Source organism: Bubalus bubalis, chromosome 6 (genome assembly GCF_019923935.1).
Source record: "Bubalus bubalis isolate 160015118507 breed Murrah chromosome 6, NDDB_SH_1, whole genome shotgun sequence".
Taxonomy (NCBI): domain Eukaryota; kingdom Metazoa; phylum Chordata; class Mammalia; order Artiodactyla; family Bovidae; genus Bubalus; species Bubalus bubalis.
The window spans coordinates 34,824,419-34,842,698 of record NC_059162.1 but is presented as its reverse complement, the minus strand read 5'-3'; the positions used below and the strand labels follow the sequence as shown (position 1 = coordinate 34,842,698).

Here is an 18,280-nt window from a genome sequence, read left to right as displayed (position 1 = left end):
AGTTCCCCGACCAGGGATTGAACTCATGTCCCCTGCAGTGGAAGTGTGGAACCCTAACCACTGGTGTGTGTGTGCTTGCTCACTCAGTCATGTCTGACTCTTTGCAACCCCATGAACTGTAGTCCACCAGACTTCTCTCTCCATGGATTCTCTAGGCAAGAATACTGGAGTGTGAGTAGCCATTCCCTTCTCCAGGGGATCTTCCCAACCCAGGAATCAAACCCAAGTCTCCAGTTTTGCAGGCAGATTTTTTACCATATGAACCACAATGGAAGCCCCTGGACTGCCAGGGAATTCCCTCAGCATCATTTGTTGAAAAGACTCTTCCCCATTAGATTGCCTTTATACCTTTTTGAAAATCAATTGTCACATATATATTGGTCTATTTTTGAACTCTGTTCTGCTCTATTGATCTACTTATCTATGTTGATACCAATCCTTATAATTAGGCTTGTCTTAATTACTATAGATGTATAATAAGTCTTGAAGTCAGAGAGGGTAAAATCAGTTCCTTTTACCCCAGTTGGAAGTGGAGTCAGACTGATGAGTTTTAATCCAAGCTCTATCATTTAATACTAGTATGATTTCATACAAGTCAGTTAACAATGTTTATTACTCATTTACATCCTTGTCTATTGTTAGAATGAATATTATAGTGCTTGGATTAAATGCCAATTATTATTAAGGGTCTGAACTAGAAAGATGGCCCTGGATCTAACAGGTACTAGAATGTCAGGGCAGTGCTGCGATGAATGAATTTAATGTGCTCATCAAGGACCTCCCACTGTCTTTCTCAGTGTAGGGACATGCTCCTGTCCTTTCTTTTCCTTTCTGTCTCTCTCTTTCTTTTTTTAAACATACAATTGATGTATAACACTGTCAAGTTTGAGATGTAAGTTTGAAGTGTACAAGTGTTAGTTTGATACATTTACATATTGTATGATTATTGCGGTAGCATTATCTAACACCTCTATCACATCACATAAGTATTTCTTTTTTGTGTTGGGAACAGTTAAAATTTGGTCTCTTAGCAACTTTGAGGTTTATAAATATTATATCATTAACTATTAATATAATCACTATGTTGCATGTTAAATCCCCCAAATATATTTTTCTACTAGTTTTTAGTTTGTACCCATAAACAACATCTCCCCAATTCCCCCAGGACCAGCCCACAGCAGAACTGATCACTTTGCATTGAAACAACAGAAAGAATAACAAATAAAGGTGACAAAGAAGAAATTAAAACTGGTCAGAATCCCCAAGTTTAAAATAGTCATTCCACTATGTCAATAATTTCTATACAGCTTTGTTAAATTTTTATTTAGAAAAAAATTTGAATAGAAAAGGAGAGCATTCTACACCCAGTTACAGTAGCGGCCCGCTTGGCATGGCTTATTTCCACTCTCTTCTTTTTTTCAGCTTTTGCAATACCTGTACCTGCCAGTCTCCAGGTGCCCCTAGTTACAGGTCAGCTCCACACAGAAGGGGAGGAGCTACTTCCCAGGGTCTGTTTCCAGCATTGCAGCCCCACATCCCAGCAACCAAAAGTGCTGCCCACCTGGAGACAAAGGAGGACCTTGCCCACTTCGTTGTGTGCCATGTGAGTGCTCAGTCCAACAGGATGGCTGGTGCACCGCTGAAATTTTTATCTGTGGTTGGCTTCAGTCTTATCTGCCTTAAAATGGTGAGTTCACCATTCTGACCTATCTGCAACTATTTAGGGGGGAAAAAGATACATTCAATATCTTTCTCTTTTTTTAAAGGCTTTGGGGGTGGAGAAATAGAAATCAAGATACTTTGGGACCATACCAAGATTGTATATGTTTGTGTGTTTGAAATTTAATGCCATTTACTAGTAAAAGAAAACAAGAATATCATTATGTTTTAAAGACAAAGGTTTCTAAAAAATCTGTCAGCAGTTACTGAATTAATCAGTAGGCAGATTCGGGAAGAAAAATGAAATAGAAATACGATCTGCCTCCAGCCTCTCAATTCTGTTTAGGATTGCTTTCTGGTAGATTTTAGTATTGGGGAAATAGTTTGTGCAAATCGCTACTGTGTATGGATTGGAAGATTGCTCACATTATGTATAAGCATGTTGTTCTAAGTGTATTACTGCTCTGATTTAGGTTTTATATTTCCTCAAATGGTGTTTTTCTTTATAGTTCTAACTTTCTAAACTTTTCTTTTCAGGTTGCTTCAACAAAAACAGGTAACATTCCCTGAAATGCAAGTTTACCCTACCCATATTTCATTTTCATTTCCACTATTAAATCTTATACTGCCCTAAAATAGAAAGGCTATACCAAGAAAAATATTCAACATTTTTTGAGTACTCATATTGTGAGTATAACTGGTAAGACAAATACATTGATCAAACTTTAAAGATACATCCTCATAAGATATTCATCTTGAGCTGTATAGAGTCATGCAGTCATAGATTTTTCTCAGACATAGTTACCCATTAGTAAAATATTGCAATGATTATCATTCTAGTCAAAGAAAAAAAATTATAGTGAAGAGCCTAATTTATATAAGTTTTCTTATTTGTCTTCTAAGGAATTAGAGGAGAGAGCTAGAAGCAGTTTTGATCAAAATTTCAAGATTCTCTACTTTAATAAAAAAGATTTTATACCTCTAATATTGCATCCATAAAATATAGATAATGATAACCCAGAGCTAGAAAAATTCTTTCTTTTAGAAGATTTTATCACCATTTTTCTTGAATAAATGACTGAAGGCAAGGATTATTTCTCTACAGGTTTCTCCTGGCTCATACGTTCTAGAAATTTAGGTTTCTAGAATGGAAATTTACGTTCAGAGATTTAGATTATCTGAAGAAACCATATTATATCAATTATATCACAAACTCTCTTAGCAATTCAGTACAAATAAGAACAGTTTTTATTTATTATTTTGTTCATTCCACAGAAAAGGAAATATAAATAAAGCATTTAAAATATGTGATAGAGATTTATGACTGAGCCATAAAAATCTGTGCTTATAAAATAGGTTTTTAAAAATTATTATGCCATGCTTTATTCTTACTTATTGTTAAGACACCTTCAGTGCTGACTAGGAAGCTGTGAGAAGAACTATTTGGCCATATATACGAAGTAATTTTTAAAATAATAAGTGGCCTTTAAATGGATGAAATCTACCTCTGCTGTCTCTTAGAGGGTCCCAGAACACCCAGACACACTGAGCCCTCAAAATGGGCCCCTTTTCAACCCCACTCTCCACACTATTTGAGAGAAGGAATGGGACAGGCTGAGATACTGATGATGCTGTCAACTGATTCATCCTGTCTTTTCAACAGATGCAAAGTGTTTTATTGATACTGCATAGGAGGTTTCATTTGGTGTGTATGTGTATTTTGATTTTCTCTGGGCTCTTGGCATCAGCTCCTTTTCTGTGTCTGATCCCTGGGGCCAGCTGGGATAATTTAGATCTCTGAGTTGGTAGAATGCACAAATGCTGAGACTCAAAGGGTTCCACTTTTGGTTGATTGCAAATCTAGGGAATAAATTTTTCTCTTTCATCAATGCAGTAAGTGGGCCAAATATAGAACTAAGGAAAAGTGAAGAACCACTGCTAATTTATGGAGACTTACACGTCCTACTCAATCTCATACCTTTTAAGGGAAACATAGTACAGTGATGTTGATCTTTTCTCATTGCCATTACTGGTCAGATGCTGCTCTAGATGCCATGTGTAAACAGGCACTCTGTCTCTCCAGCCTGTGCCTACCCCAGACCCTCCAGAATCCCACCTCCTCTGGTAGCAACCCCCACCCCCATGGCAGTACCATGAGGCCTGGCTTTTCCAAACCCAAAATTTGCTGGCCCTGGTTCATACACACAGACACACAGACACACACACACACACACACACACACACACACACACACTAACCCTCCCTACCTTTCAATGTGCCCTTACATTCACTATTTCACTTAATCTTTACTATCTTAAGATGCAGACATTTTGCATTTCAAAGTAAACTCAAAGATGTAGGAATTATTAGTATTCCGTATATTCAAGACAGAAAACTGAGACTGGAAGAGGTGAAGTCACTTGTACATGTTGATGCATGCGTGCTCAGTCGCTTCAGTCGTGTCCGACTCTTTGCGACCTTGTGGACTGTAGCCCGCCAGGCTCCTATGTCCATGGGATTCTCCGGGCAAGAATACTGGAGTGGGTTGCCATACTCCTCTCCAGTACACATTCACAGACAGAAGCAAATGGCAGAGCCAAGGCTCCAACCTAGCATTCTGGAATCTAAATCCTTTTCTGTTTTCTTGCCATGAAACTCTGTGTTTCATCCTGCTGATACTGGCTTTATGTACTACTATGCTGGGCAACTGTGCCCCTCCCAGATTAATTCAATAGGACAAAGTTTGTGGAGTCCTCAGGCTCCTTGACAGGCCTGTGGGGAGATAGTCCGTGTTATGCCAGCCTTTTAGATGCCTTTCATGAACCACTCCATGAAGGCACTGTCACAACAACGTCTGGTTTGGTTGTCAGTTGTCCAGGAAATCAGTCCATTGCAATGAGCAGGACTGGCTAACAGGAGATAAGATGAATAATGGGGTCAAAGGAAGAAGCAGAGGTTGAGAGATACCACAAAGTCAGAGGAAAGAAGGCCAAGGACTAGCCAAGGACAAGTAACTGGGGCGCAGAAAAGGGATCAGTGTGTAGGAGGAATGAATGTGAGACCCCTGGGGGGCTTTCTGTCCTGCAGCGGGGCGGGGACATAGGCGCTTCCTGAAGAGTCAGCTTCTGCTGGCAAATGGCTAAGATGAATCCCTGCAACTTTTCCCCAGGATATATAAGCCATCAGAGTTTTCTTTTGATGGTGAAGGAGACAGTCCTGGGTGATGTTCAAGGAATGTCTGGCCAGTGCACAGTGGACTCTTTGTCCATTCTTGCAGCATGGTTATTTCTGAGATGCTGCCAAAGCCAGCTCTCTTGGCCTTGGGGACAGAAAGAGAAGGTTGTCTGTGTCATGCACAAGGCGATTTGGCAGGTGGGGGTCTGCTGGAGGGAGTTGATACTGGCAAATCACACATTCACACTGTATTTACTCCTTCTCCTCTTTGTCCTTCTCCTCTTTGCCCTAGAGTTTTGTTTTGCCCTTTAGTTTTGAATTTGGCATACAGTGATCTTACCCAGCAAATGCAGTTGTTGTTGTTGTTTAGTTGCTAAGTTGTGTTGGATTCTTTTGCGACCCCATGGAAGGTAGCCCCCCAGCCTCCTCTGTCCGTAGGATTTCCCAGGCATGAATACTGAAGTGAGTTGCCATTTTCTTCTCCAGGGGATTTTCCTGGATCAGGGATCGAACCTGCATCTCCTGCACTGGCAAGCAGATTCTTTACCAGGGAAGCCCACAATTGCAGTTCATTAAACATAAACCCAGCAATTTTGGTGTGACCTTTTCTTCCACTTGGACCTCCTACACCTAAAGCATTTTTGTGTCCATGGAGTTTTGCAGAGTAGTCAATCTGATTGCCATGTTGTATCTCCTACCCCATTCCCAAAGTATAGGAATGCCTAGTGTAAACTCATAGCATAAGCATTCATCGCCTCCTGGCAAACCATGGCCAGGTCCAGGTGAGGAGGGACCACAGCAACTCATTCTTATTCTGAGGCAGATATTTTGATAGAGAAGGAGAGAATAACGTTTAATTGTAAATATTTTATATAGAAGAATCTGAAAATTGTTACATTCTGATAATACTAAAACAGTACAATGGAGCAATTATGAAACAACCCGATTCTCCCTCCTTTTCCATTAGGTGAAATACCACTTGGGAAGTGTGCAAAATGTATAAATGGAAATCAAAGCTATGGCAGGGATGGGGGATGGAGGTGGACCATCACTGAAGGCAGTGGAGCACAGTTGTGGGGCAGGGAGGCAAGATTAGGGACAAAGCAGGCTGGGGATTCACAAGTTGGAGTAGAATCCTCCAGAGTGAAGTCCCTCCTTTACTCTCTCCCTCCCACTCAGAGTTCTTTCTCAAAATTATTCCCCATTCTTACTTAACTGTTTTAAAAGTACAAAAAGAAGCAACTGGGAAAAACTTCTTTGAAATCCCATTCCTGAATGGGAACTTTGAGCTTTCTGACTCTCTTCTGAAAAGTAGTAGCTTTACCCTCTTTTTTTTTTTCCCCCCATCTTTCTTTTTTTTTTCTTGATCAGGAAAATAAGGGCAAAGTTTATGTCTGAAGGATGGCATGAGAATGACTTAGTTTGAAGAGTAAAATGATGAAAGAAGTAATCCTTATAGGTACTCTAACTAATGTACATCTTCAAATTTTCTTTTAGCTCCCGAAATACCCACTATTGATCAGGCTTATTCAAAAATCAGCAACAGTATCACTGTGGAATGGGCTACAGTGCCAGGGGCCACCAGTTACCTCCTCACGGCCAAAGACGGGAACACTGTCATTGAGACCATGGTGGCCAATTCCCCGGGCACTGTGACTGGCCTGAAAGCTGCAACCTTGTACCAGATCACCGTCAGATCCATCAGTCCTGCGGGGAGAAGCCAAGCATCACCTCCAAAACAGGCAAAGACAGGTAGCTGGATGCTCATCCTCTACTGAGCAATTGCTTGTGACCTGAAATCAATCGTACTGAGGCTGCAAATGCATGATGTAATTCTTTGTCTTGTGAGTGCTGATGATTCAGGGCCCAGAAGTGAAAGCCACCAAGTGACACTTTTTTTTTTAATTCAAATAACTGTGGAGGCGGTGGTATTTAAATTCCAGATGCTTTGGAAAATAAAACCCATTTTTGGGCATTGTTAAAAGCATCCCTGCTTAAAATCTCTGAAAAAGGGATTTCTGTTTTTAACCTCGGTTATCTTTGAAGACCATGGGGTATGATAAACATGTAGATGTGATTTTGCTGTCCTTCGACTTATTTTAAATAAAACCAGTTCAAGTTTGTCATCAGCATGACTTACATTGGTTTGATGAAGTTATACCTTGGCATACTTCTGAAAGGTTGTGTGCACATTAAAACAGTATAAATTGTCATTTCTTTTATTAATTTATTTTATGATTAAGAGGTTTTATCTAATTTGTTACCAACTTCCAGTTGAAGGTATGCCTAATATTAGAATTTCTGTTCTCATTCCTCTGCTGTATGTGGGTGCTAAGTCGCTTCAGTCGTGTCTGACTCTTTGTGACCCTGTGGACTGTAGCCTGCCAGGATCCTCTGTCCATGGGATTTTCCACACAAGAATACTGGAGTGGGTTGCCATATCCTCCTCCAGGAGATCTTTCCAACCCAGGGATTGAACCTCCGTCTCTTATGTCTCCTGCGTTGGCAGGCAGGTTCTCTACCACTAGCACCACCTGCCACTCTGAGTCATCTGCTGAGTCATCTGGAATTAATACACATTTAAATAACAATTATAACAACTCTGACATGAATCCTATTGCAAAGCAAATAATTTTTTCATAATATGGATAATCAAGCTCAAATTTTCTGTTCCTAAATTTGAATTATCCTTGATCGCACTTTCGTAATGCAAATGGACATGTTTTTGTCTTTGCAGTACTGGCGGCACCTATTCTACAAGTAAGCTCTCCAAGTTCAGACTCTATTCTTGTGCACTGGGAAGCTGTATATATGGCCATTGGATTCTCTGTGTCCATTATGCAAGCTAATGGCTTGGGTAGAATATGGAAAGAGAATACCACCAACACCTCCTTGACATTCACCAGTTTAGACTCCGGGACTCTCTACACCATAAAGGCCTATGCATGGAATGCCAATGGAACCCCTGGGGATGACTCCACCTGCAATCAGAGAACAAGTAAGGACTTCTCAGCTCAGCTCCAGACATTCTCCTTTTTGATTAATGAGAAGGGCTGTGCACTGCAGCCACTGAGAGCAGCGATAAGTGATAAGTACAGAGCAGCTGGCAGCAGATATTTAAACTTTTTATGAGCTTATTTATAGTGCGTTGGCAGTTCCCCCCAAGTAGTTTCAATGCTCTCTGCATGTGTAAAGAAATGCTGCTCAGAGTACACAGAGCGTGGTAACCCCATGTCTGCCTCACCCCCACCGCCCCGTAGCTGATTCAGCATACATGTTCAATATCACACAGCAGGAAACAATTCTTGTTAGGTTGTCCAGTTACCTCTCGTCCCTTCCTAGGTTTAGACCAAGAGTATAGACAAAAAGAATTGGGCCAAACAAGGATTTATTCAGCAGACATTTAATGAGTGTGTCCAAATTTTGAGGTGGTATTACCCTAGAAATATAGCAGCAAGCAAAATAAACTTCCTGTTATGATGAGAATTTTAAACTTCCTGATGTGGTGAGAATTGATATTTCAGACATATTTCCCATCACCACAGGTCTGAGGCCAACACGGGGCTTCCCACTACCTCTCCTCCAGCTGTAGGCCAAGAAGCTGGAGCACGGTGTGTGTTCTTACCATCACTATCCCAGGGAGACCCAACCAGGGCCTCCGACTGCATGATAACTGGAATCCCAAACTGAGCTGCAGCTATGAGCCTAAAGAATAAGAGGGAGAGAGAGGGAAGGGGGGAGATTTTTCCTTCTCTTGAGGCAGAGTGAGCCATCCTCTGACAATAAAGCCTGTTGTTGAGTCTCCAAGTCATGTCTGACTCTTTTGCAACCTCATAGACTGTAGCCCATCCAATCTCCTCTGTCCATTGGACTTCCCAGGCAAGAACACTACTGTCCATGGGACTTCCCAGGCAAGAATACTAGAGTGAGTTGCTGTTTCCTCCTCTAGGGGATCTTCCCAACCCAGGGATTGAACCCTCATTTCCTGCATTGACAGATGGATTCTTTTATCACTGAGCCACTAGGGAAGTCCACAATGAAGCCTAATAGATGCCAGACTCACCAATCAGATTAACTCTTTCATCTCTTGAGGATGTCCAAGGAAAAGGCGGAAAGAAAACAGAAATGTTCTCTCCAACAGTGCCTAAGTTTGGGGGGCAGTGAAAGTTGCCTTGTCTATAAGCCAAGGCTGAAATGTAGGGAGAAGGGTTTGCCTTTTATAATACTTCTCTAGGGAGGAATTATAACAAGGTGACCCTAAGGTGATTCATGATGGGCCTGGTGAGTTAGGATATCTATGATAAACCTGTCTCCCTGGGCCTCTTCCAAGGCATTCACTCATTCTTTCCTTCCACAGACATTTATTGAGGGCCTGCTATATGCTGGGCATCGTTAGCTGATAAACATACAAAATCAAATAAGGCATGATTTCTACACCCGAAGAATTGATTGTGTCCCAGGAAGGGCCAATGTGTAAATCAATGGTTACATTTCTGGGTAACAGGTTCTTTGATGGAAAGATGCACAGGCACAGGGGGGCTTCCCTGGTTGGCTCAGATGGTAAAGAATCTGCCTGAAATGCAGAAGACCTGGGTTCGACCCCTGGGTTGAGAAGATTCCCTTGAGAAGGGAATGACAACCCACTCTTCAGTTTTCTTGCCTGGGAAATTCCATGGATAGAGGTGATTGGTAGGCTGTAGTCCATGGGGTCGCAGAGAGTCGGACATGACTGAGTGACTAACACTAACTAACAGGCACGGGGTGGCACAGGGGAGCATCTACATCAGGCTGGGGAACAGGGAGAGCCATCTCCTAAAGGTGACTGGTCTCTCAAAGCCTTCCTCTTCACTTGTTTCCCTATGTTTTAAAAAGTTTTAGAGACTTTAGACTTAGACTCTGTGTTAGTTTGCTAGGGCTGCCACAACAAAATACCACAAACTAGGTGATACAGAAGTTAATTATCTCATGGCTCTGGAGTGCATAGGAGTCTGAAATCAAGGAATTGGTAGGATTGGTTCCTTCTGAGGACTGTGAGGAAATGGTATGTTCAGGCCATTCTCCTTGGCTTGTAGGTGGTTGTCTTTGTGTTCACATGGCATTCTCCCTGTATGTGTATGTCTGTGTCCAGATTTTATCTTTAAAAAAAAATTATTTATTTATTTTTGGTTGCTCTGGGTCTTTGTTGCTTCATGCAGGCTTTTTTTTTCAGTTGTGGCAAGTGGGGGCTATTGTTTGCTACAGAGTGTGGGCTCTTTCTCATTGCAATGGCTTCTCTTATTGTGGAGCACGGGCTCTAGAGCACACGGGTTTCAGTAGTTGTGGCGCTCAGGCTTAGTTGCCCCACAGCATGTGGAGTCTCCCCAGTCCAGAGATCAAACCTGTTTCCCCTCACATTGGCAGGTGGACTCTCAACCACTGGACCACCAAGGACATCCCAAAATTTCTCTTATAAGGTTATCAGTCATATTGGGTAGGATCAACCTAATGATCTCAACTGATTACATTTGCTAGGAACTTATTTCCAAATGAGATCACATTCTGGAGTACTAGGGATGAAGACTTAGACACATGTCTTTTTGGTGCTTCCCATGCCCCACATGGGAAAATCAGATTGTCCAGAAATACCGCAGATGACCACTACCAGCCTTGGGCCCAGCATTATCCCAGAGTAGATCTGCCTCTGCAGATGAGTTGACTGTATAGCAGAAGAAGGGGCCTGTCAAGATGGTCTACAGGAGAAACATGGCTCGTATCTGCCTTGCAGAGGATGAGCTGAGTCCCAGTTTCCTCACACAGAGCCTTTCCTGTTTAATCCCACACCCCCGACCCCACCATATGTGTCTGAAGGGTGCTAGTCTCTGCACATAAGCTGTTCTCTAAGGTTTGTGGATGAGATGGTTGGATGGCATTACTGACTCAATGGACATGAGCCTGAGTAAACTCCAGGAGTTGGTGATGGACAGGGAGGCCTGGCGTGCTGCAGTCCATGGGGTTGCAAAGAGTTGGGCATGACTGAGCAACTGAACTGAACTGAAGGTCTGTGAGGTGGGCCTTATTATAGCACAGATTCCAGAGAACTGAGGCCAACTTTTCTCCTTCCCAGCCCAGGAGAACACTCCTCAAGCTTTTTTTTTTAAGAGGACGACCCTGAGGAAAGGAAGGCCTACTTTTAAGAACGTAGAGGAAATTGTTTTGGAGACAATAAAAACTGACTTCCTGTGTGGCCATCACACTTGACACTTTCCTTCCTTCCCTTTGGTTTAGAATGAAAGGAAGTCTGCTTTTCTTTTAACAGCAGATACCTAAAGGCTCTTACATGTCTTAGCATGTATCAAAAGTAAAGAAGAAATGCTGCTGAAGCTAATCTAACTTTATCAATCTATAATAGAATGCTTTATCTACATTTTAATGACATACCCACTTGGCTCTCCTAGCCTGTCGTATTTATAATTTCATTTAATTACTTCAATCACTTATCAGATTGTGTGTTTACTCATTCACATATTCAAAATATGTTGATTGAGACTTCCCTGGTGGTCCAGTGGCTAAGACTCCATGTTCCCAATGCAGGGGGGCCAGGTTTGATCCCCAGTCAGGGAACTAGATCCCACACACCACAGCTAAGACCTGGCATAGCCAAATAAATTAATTGCAAAAAACTCAGAATATGTTTATTCAGCACTTATATGTGCTAAATTGATATTAGATCAATTTTACACATTAAAAAAATAAATAACAGAAAGATTTAATAACCTGGCAAAGTCATAGCTAGTTACAAGTTTGCATAGTCAATGGTGGATGTATTACCAGTTCTCAGGTACCCTGAATCCCAGTTTCATGCTTTGTACACTTGCAATTATCCTGTTACTGGAGTACTTCATCCTCCAAGCTCCACAATATTGCTAGGCCAAATCTTACTTGGGTTCTCGAGTCTACTGCAAAATATCAATTGTTTCTCAAAAATGTAGGTCCAGGTACTCCTGCAAACATTCAAGTCTCTTTTGATAGTGGTGCTCTGAAGGCATCTGTTTCGTGGGCACCGACAGAAGGAGCTTTCAACTATACCGTGATGGCTTTGAGTGACTCTTCTAGGCTGAGCTGCAGTACAACTTTCAGTTCCTGCATCATCTACTCTCTCCAGTGTGGAACCAAGTACCTGATTTCAGTTTCAGCAAGTAATGATGCCGGATCTAGCAGATCGACTTCAGCAGTGACTTTGAAAACCGGTAAGTAAACAGGAGCGAGATCACTGGGGGGCTGGCAAGCCCAAGTGGCTGACCTTAGGGAAACAAATAATTACATGACAATGTTCCAGAATGCTCTAGAACAAATGAAAGCGAAAGCCTACTCTAAATGAAAGCATAGAGTTGAACATTCTGATGAGTCTGAATAATGTTGATAGTGAAACGAGATCTTGTGCATTGGAAAAAGCACTTTGAAAATTAAGAGGCCTGTTTCCTCTTCCAGATCTTTCACTAATCAGTCTATTTTCTTTTGCATTTGTAAAGTTGTAAATATTCTAAGATCCAGTTTGATCACAACTCTAGCTGTGCGGCCCCTTATTTACATCATGTTTCACAGACCTAGGCCTGGTAGGAGCTATTCTTTAAGATAAACAGGGAATGTCTATAGTTTGGAATATGTGTTTAGATATCTGCCCTCTTTCATTCTTATCAAAGAGATAAAGACATACATATGTGGGAGTCTACACTTCAATTTAGAAATATTTGTGTGTTTTGAGAATGTGAACTAACATTTAGTGAACAGCTACTATGCAAAGCCACAAAGAAAATCTCTTGTAGTACTCTCAGACTCCTTTTTATTTATCATTTCCTAGTTGCTTGTGCACCTGGAAGAGTGGCGATCCAAGAAGATCCTCCTGGCCACCTGTCCGTAGCTTGGTCCAATGTAGATCTGGGTGATTACTATGTGGCCTTCGTGAAGAGTGATGATGGCTTGGAAGTACATTGCAACACTTCCCTCACCCAGTGCAATTTCTTATCTGAGTGTGGCTTCACTTATTTTATTAGTGTTTTTGCCTATAATAAGGCAGGGCAGAGTCCTTTGGGTGATGTGTTTAACTATACCACAGGTGAGTTGCGCTTGATGCTTGTAAAGGGAGTTCTGAGTTCACTAAATTCAGTAGCAGAATGGACCACTCATTGCACTCCTTGACTTCGACTATTTGGGAGTCATTCTAAGTCCAAGAATGGAAAGTGAATCTCTTCTTTCACGTTCTTTCCTGGGGAATTTGGACTAAGTGGACTCAACCTTAACAAGAATCCAAGGTTTAGGAGTAAGAAGAAAGGAAAGATTGTTGCTGTTCAAGCTTGCTCTGAAAAATTGAACCCTCCATCCAGATCTACTCATTGTTCATCCCTGTTCTGGATGCTGAAGGGGAGGCAAACCTTAGGTCTCAGAGTTCACTCTTTGTCTAAGCCCAGAGGACAGAGGTGCAATGGCAAAGATGCCTCATGGTGTAGAAAGTTCTGGAGTAGGACACCTGGGCTTAAGTCCCAACTTGACCACTAACTCATTTGTAAAGTGGAAATAATGATGTCTACCTTGTTAAGTCCCTTAGTATCCACGACTGCAAAATGGGACAAATAATCAGGAGTACATGAATGTGAAAGGGTCTTTATACATAAGAAAAGTCCAGTGCAAATATTTTTATTAGCAGCTTTATTGCTGTTACTATTGTTCTCCTGCACTAGACTTGGGCCTTCTACAGGGTGGGGGTTATAGCTCATTCATCTTTTCATCCTGAATGTTTATCATAGTGTGACTGGCATATGGGAGATGCTCGATTTTTAAAGAATGAATAAAGTGAGAGACTTAAAATTAACTATATGTACAAATAAGAATACAGTAATACAACTATATAAATAACAATTATAGCTGGATTACATACATTTTTATCCGGATGAGGGAATCAAATAATTGGTGCCTTTGGAATTTGGAATCAGAGGCCATCAATAAGGTCTCAAGGGCCTTCCAGAGAGAATGGTTTTGAACTGGATCTTTAAGGATGAATGGAAAGTCGGTGGAGCAAGAGCATTCCAGAGAAACCCCATATGAGTTAGACATTTGTCACAATTTGTCCATGAGGTAATGTAGGGCTCTTCTAAAATGTACTAATGCAAGGCTTCCTCCTCTCCTCCACCCCTTAGTTTTATCTAGTTTAGAGTCTGGAAAGACTGATAGGATCTAGAAGTTAGACTAAATATGATTTTGTCAGGCAGGAGAAGGGTCCCACATTCCAGTAGAGGGGACACAGTCTCTGAAACACGGGAAAAAACATGCACGTTGGGTGGAGAATTAAGGAGTCAGGTGAGGCAGGGGGTGTGGGGAGCAGCTGGATGTGTCGACAGGGTAGAGCTTATTATAACCTTGAATGTCATGCAGAGAGAAGCTATCCTCTATGTAGTGGGTGTCAGGCCAGGATCACTGTTGGGCAGACCTGTAGGAGATTCTTACAGTGACTGCAGAGACTCCTGGGCACGGAGACGCCGGGACTCAATGCCCCTCTGACAGCATGGCTCCTGTACTGACGTCCTTCTCTCTACTCCTGCTTGCAGCTCCCTGTTGTCCTAGTGACATTAACCCTGTGCTGGTGTCCAGTGACAGAGTCGAGATTGTTTGGTCTCCCGTCCGAGGTGCCGAACTTTATGAAACAAAGGCTGTGGATGGGTTTAATGTGGTTGAGTGTAATGACACGGCTCCAGCTTGCACGCTTTCTGCTCTAGAGTGTGACACCAAGTACAACATCACGGTGTATTCCTTCAGCGAAGTCCGGGGCAGCAATACGTCATGTACTTCCCAATTCATAACCACAGGTATGATACAACAAGGATTTTGTTCACCGACGTCTGGATGGCTCCCCTCTATGTCCCTCAGGAAAGGCATTCAGCAAGTACGGTAAAAAAGGTTAACTGCCACTAATGACTCTTGGTAGGGATCCTGAGAGCCCCTCTTACTAAGGAGAGGCAGAAGAGAAGGTGGAAGAGGGAAAGAGGACAGCAAGAAACAGGAAACCCTGGGGAGAGTGGAAAGATTGGCTGGTGATTACCTCAGCCATTCACATCCTCCTAGCTTTGGGGCTGGAGAAGGCAACGGCAACCCACTCTAGTACTCTTGCCTGGAAAATCCCATGGGCGGAGGAGCCTGGTGGGCTGCCGTCTATGGGACTGCACAGAGTCGGACACGACTGAAGCAACTTAGCAGCAGCAGCAGCAGCTTTGGGGCACCTGCCTATAGTCACACCATGAAGGTGCAAATGTTTGTCTTAATTACTTTTGCTTTTGGAGTTCAAATGGCTCCTTAACATTTTCCAATTAACCCAATGAAAGGTTGTTGTTGAATCACGCGAATACACCGGGATTTTTGGCCCCCGGAGGAGAAGAATTTAATCTGGGGCCAGAGACGAGGCTTGATCGCTCAGAGCTTTTGTGTAATAAAGTTTTATTAAAGTATAAAGGAGATAGAGAAAGCTTCTGACATAGGCATCAGAAGGGGGCAGAAAGAGTACCCCCTTGCTAGTCTTCAGTTGGATGTTATATAGTCACTAGCAGTCTGTTAATGAAAGAAAGGAATGTCTTATAATTTAGAATAGCACCAGGCCCCTCACCCATAAGATGTATTTTGGGATAATCTTGGCACCAAATGGTTTATCTTGGGCCATAAAATAATTAACTTGAATCTTAAAGAAGGGCAGACCACCATACAAATAGTTTTATTTACATAGATTAGGGGAACAATATCCGAGTATAACATACTGGTTTGTCAAGTAGGTTCTGGGCCAAGAGGCTGAACCGACTTGGAGACAGAGTTTGGGGTAAAGGAGTAGTACATTAGCATGGCTTAAGACAAACATTTTCATAAGAAAAAGGCATTGGTTATCTCTAGGCTCAAGAATAGCTAACTTCAGGAGAAACCAGGTGTCATTATGGCAACACAGTATTTTAAGAGAAACCTCTCTTTAAATTTGTATAGAGAAGGAAAAAAATATTGCTAGTTTGTTTCTTCCTGCCGCTTAAGAGAGATAAAAATGTCTGACACTTGTAGGCTATTCCTTTCATTTGGAGACCCCTCTCTCCTTGGGGACCCCTAGATTTTCTATCAACCTGTCTAGGAAATGACTCTCTCACCAACACTATGGGAATCTAATACCATCTGTCAATGTCAGCAAGGTTTCCACACAAAGGCCCTAGGAATTTGGCCTGAGCACAAGGTATGGTTGAAAGTAATCATCTCATTTAGGGGAGAAAACAAGTTTTAGACCAAATGCCACGTGTGATATTTCTTGACTCTGTTTCAGTTCATAATCTAAAATCTCTTAGCTCCTTGCAGTCCTGAAATCAAAAACATTTCAAAGGATGACTTTTCCATGATTAATGTGCGCTGGCAATCCACTAATGATGAGGCCACTTACACGGTGACTGCCCAGGGAGAGAAAGGGCTGCACCGGTGCAGCAGCACCGGAGAGTCCTGCATCCTGCGGGGCTTGCCCTGTGGCTCAGTGTTCTCTGTCACTGCTGTGGCTGAAACACCCGCAGGACGGAGCCTGCCCAGCTACAGTGTACCTCTAGAGACAGGTATGTAACTACATACAATGGAATGCAATGGAATATTAGTCAGCCAGAAAAAGGAATGAAATTGGGTCATTTGTAGAGGCATGGATGGACCTAGAGTGTTCATACAGAGCGAAGTCAGAAAGAAAAAAGTAAATATTGTATAATATCATTTACATGAGGAATCTAGAAAAATGGTATAATGATCTTATTTGCAAAGCCCAAACAGAGACACAGACGTAGAGAAAAAATGTATAGATACCAAGGAGGAAAGGGGAAATGAGTGAGAGGAATTGGGAGATTGGGACTGACATATATACTACTGATACTAAGTATAAAATAGACAACTAATGAGAACCTCCTGTGTAGGTCAGGGAACTCTACTTAATGCACTGTGGGAACCTGAATGGGAAGGAAGTCCAAAATGGAGGGGATATATGTACATGTATGGCTGATCCACTTTGCAGTAGAGTAGAAACTAACATAACATTGTAAAACAACTATACTCCAATAAAAAATAATTTAAAAAAAGAAAGAAATGGTATGTAGCAACTGCAACTTGAACCTTAGTTCCAGTGGGGTCGTTAGGAATTGTTTTAGGATATGAACTTTATCACTTGATTTACCCTAAGTGTGGTAGAAATACATTAATCTCAGAGAAGCCTTTCAAAGAGCCCCAGTCTTAGAAAACTTTCAACACAGGTTCCATATAAATGTCATCTGAAGGCTCTAATATATTCATACACCAACATCAAAGAGGAATCCACTGACTCTGCAAAAACATTTCTTTGACTTCATATTCCCCCATGACACAATCTACCAAAGTATCTAACAAGTGACCAAATGAGCTGGCTTATTATTTATTTCTTTGGTTCAGCCTTTCAAATCTTTCTCTTAAAAAGGTTTTCTGAGTTTCAGTTTCCTAATTGGTAGAAGAGGATAATGGCTTCAGTGGGTGGTTGTGAATATTACATTTTTTATGCTGCAAAGCACTTAGCATAGTGCCTGCTGCATGGTAGGAGCTGGATAAAAGAAAGCTGTTATTACTTGATAACATTTGAGTGAATGAAATATAGCAAATTACTTAAAGCCTTTGGGTCTTATTTTCTCTTATATATAACGATAGATGGCACTTTGGAGCAGATAAGTTGAAACATAAAAGGCCAATAGGGACAATGCCAAATATGCTGGGAGGTTCCAGATATCCTATATGCTGTATAATGGATCTTTGAAGAGTTGAGAATTGATTGTGGTACTCTTAGGTGGGTAAGAATATTTTAAGCTTTTATATAAACTATGTTATAAGGTTTTATATCAACTATGATATGTTTTATATCACAATGCAAAAAGGCAAAATGGTTGTCTGAGGAGGCCTTACAAATAGCTGAGAAAAGAGAAGTGAAAGGCAAAGGAGAAAAGGAAATATATACCCATTTGAATGCAGAGTTCCAAAGAATAGCAAGGAGAGAGAAGAAAGACTTCCTTAGTGATCAATGCAAGGAAACAGAGGAAAACAATAGAATGGGAAGGACTAGAAATTTCTTCAAGAAAATTAGAGATACCAAGGGAACATTTCATGCAAAGATGGGCACAATAAAGGACAGAAATGGTATGAACCTAACAGAAGCAGAAGATACTAAGAAGAGGTGGCAAGAATACACAGAAGAACTGTACAAAAAAGATCTTCAAGACCCAGATAACTGCAATCATGTGATCATTCACCTAGAGCCAGACTTCCTGCAATGTGAAGTCAATTGAGCCTTAGGAAGCATCACTATGAACAAAGCTAGTGGAAGTGATGGAATTACAGATGCTCATGATGATGCTGTGAAAGTGCTGCACTCAATATGCCAGCAAATTTGGAAATCTCAGCAGTG

The 18,280-nt window shown here is 41.6% G+C and overlaps 1 protein-coding gene across 1 annotated transcript in view; it reads left to right on the top strand.

The window, feature by feature from the left end:
* Positions 1-248: 248 nt before the first annotated feature.
* Positions 249-18,280, top strand: part of FNDC7 (fibronectin type III domain containing 7) — a 33,318-nt gene continuing 15,286 nt past the window's right edge. The window contains exons 1-8 of the mRNA XM_006052146.3: positions 249-1,687; positions 2,197-2,215; positions 6,331-6,585; positions 7,571-7,831; positions 11,802-12,059; positions 12,671-12,925; positions 14,412-14,669; positions 16,173-16,427. Of these exons, the coding sequence (XP_006052208.3) occupies positions 1,391-1,687; positions 2,197-2,215; positions 6,331-6,585; positions 7,571-7,831; positions 11,802-12,059; positions 12,671-12,925; positions 14,412-14,669; positions 16,173-16,427 (1,858 nt within the window). The 5' untranslated portion in view covers positions 249-1,390. The remainder of the gene's footprint in view (positions 1,688-2,196; positions 2,216-6,330; positions 6,586-7,570; positions 7,832-11,801; positions 12,060-12,670; positions 12,926-14,411; positions 14,670-16,172; positions 16,428-18,280) is intronic.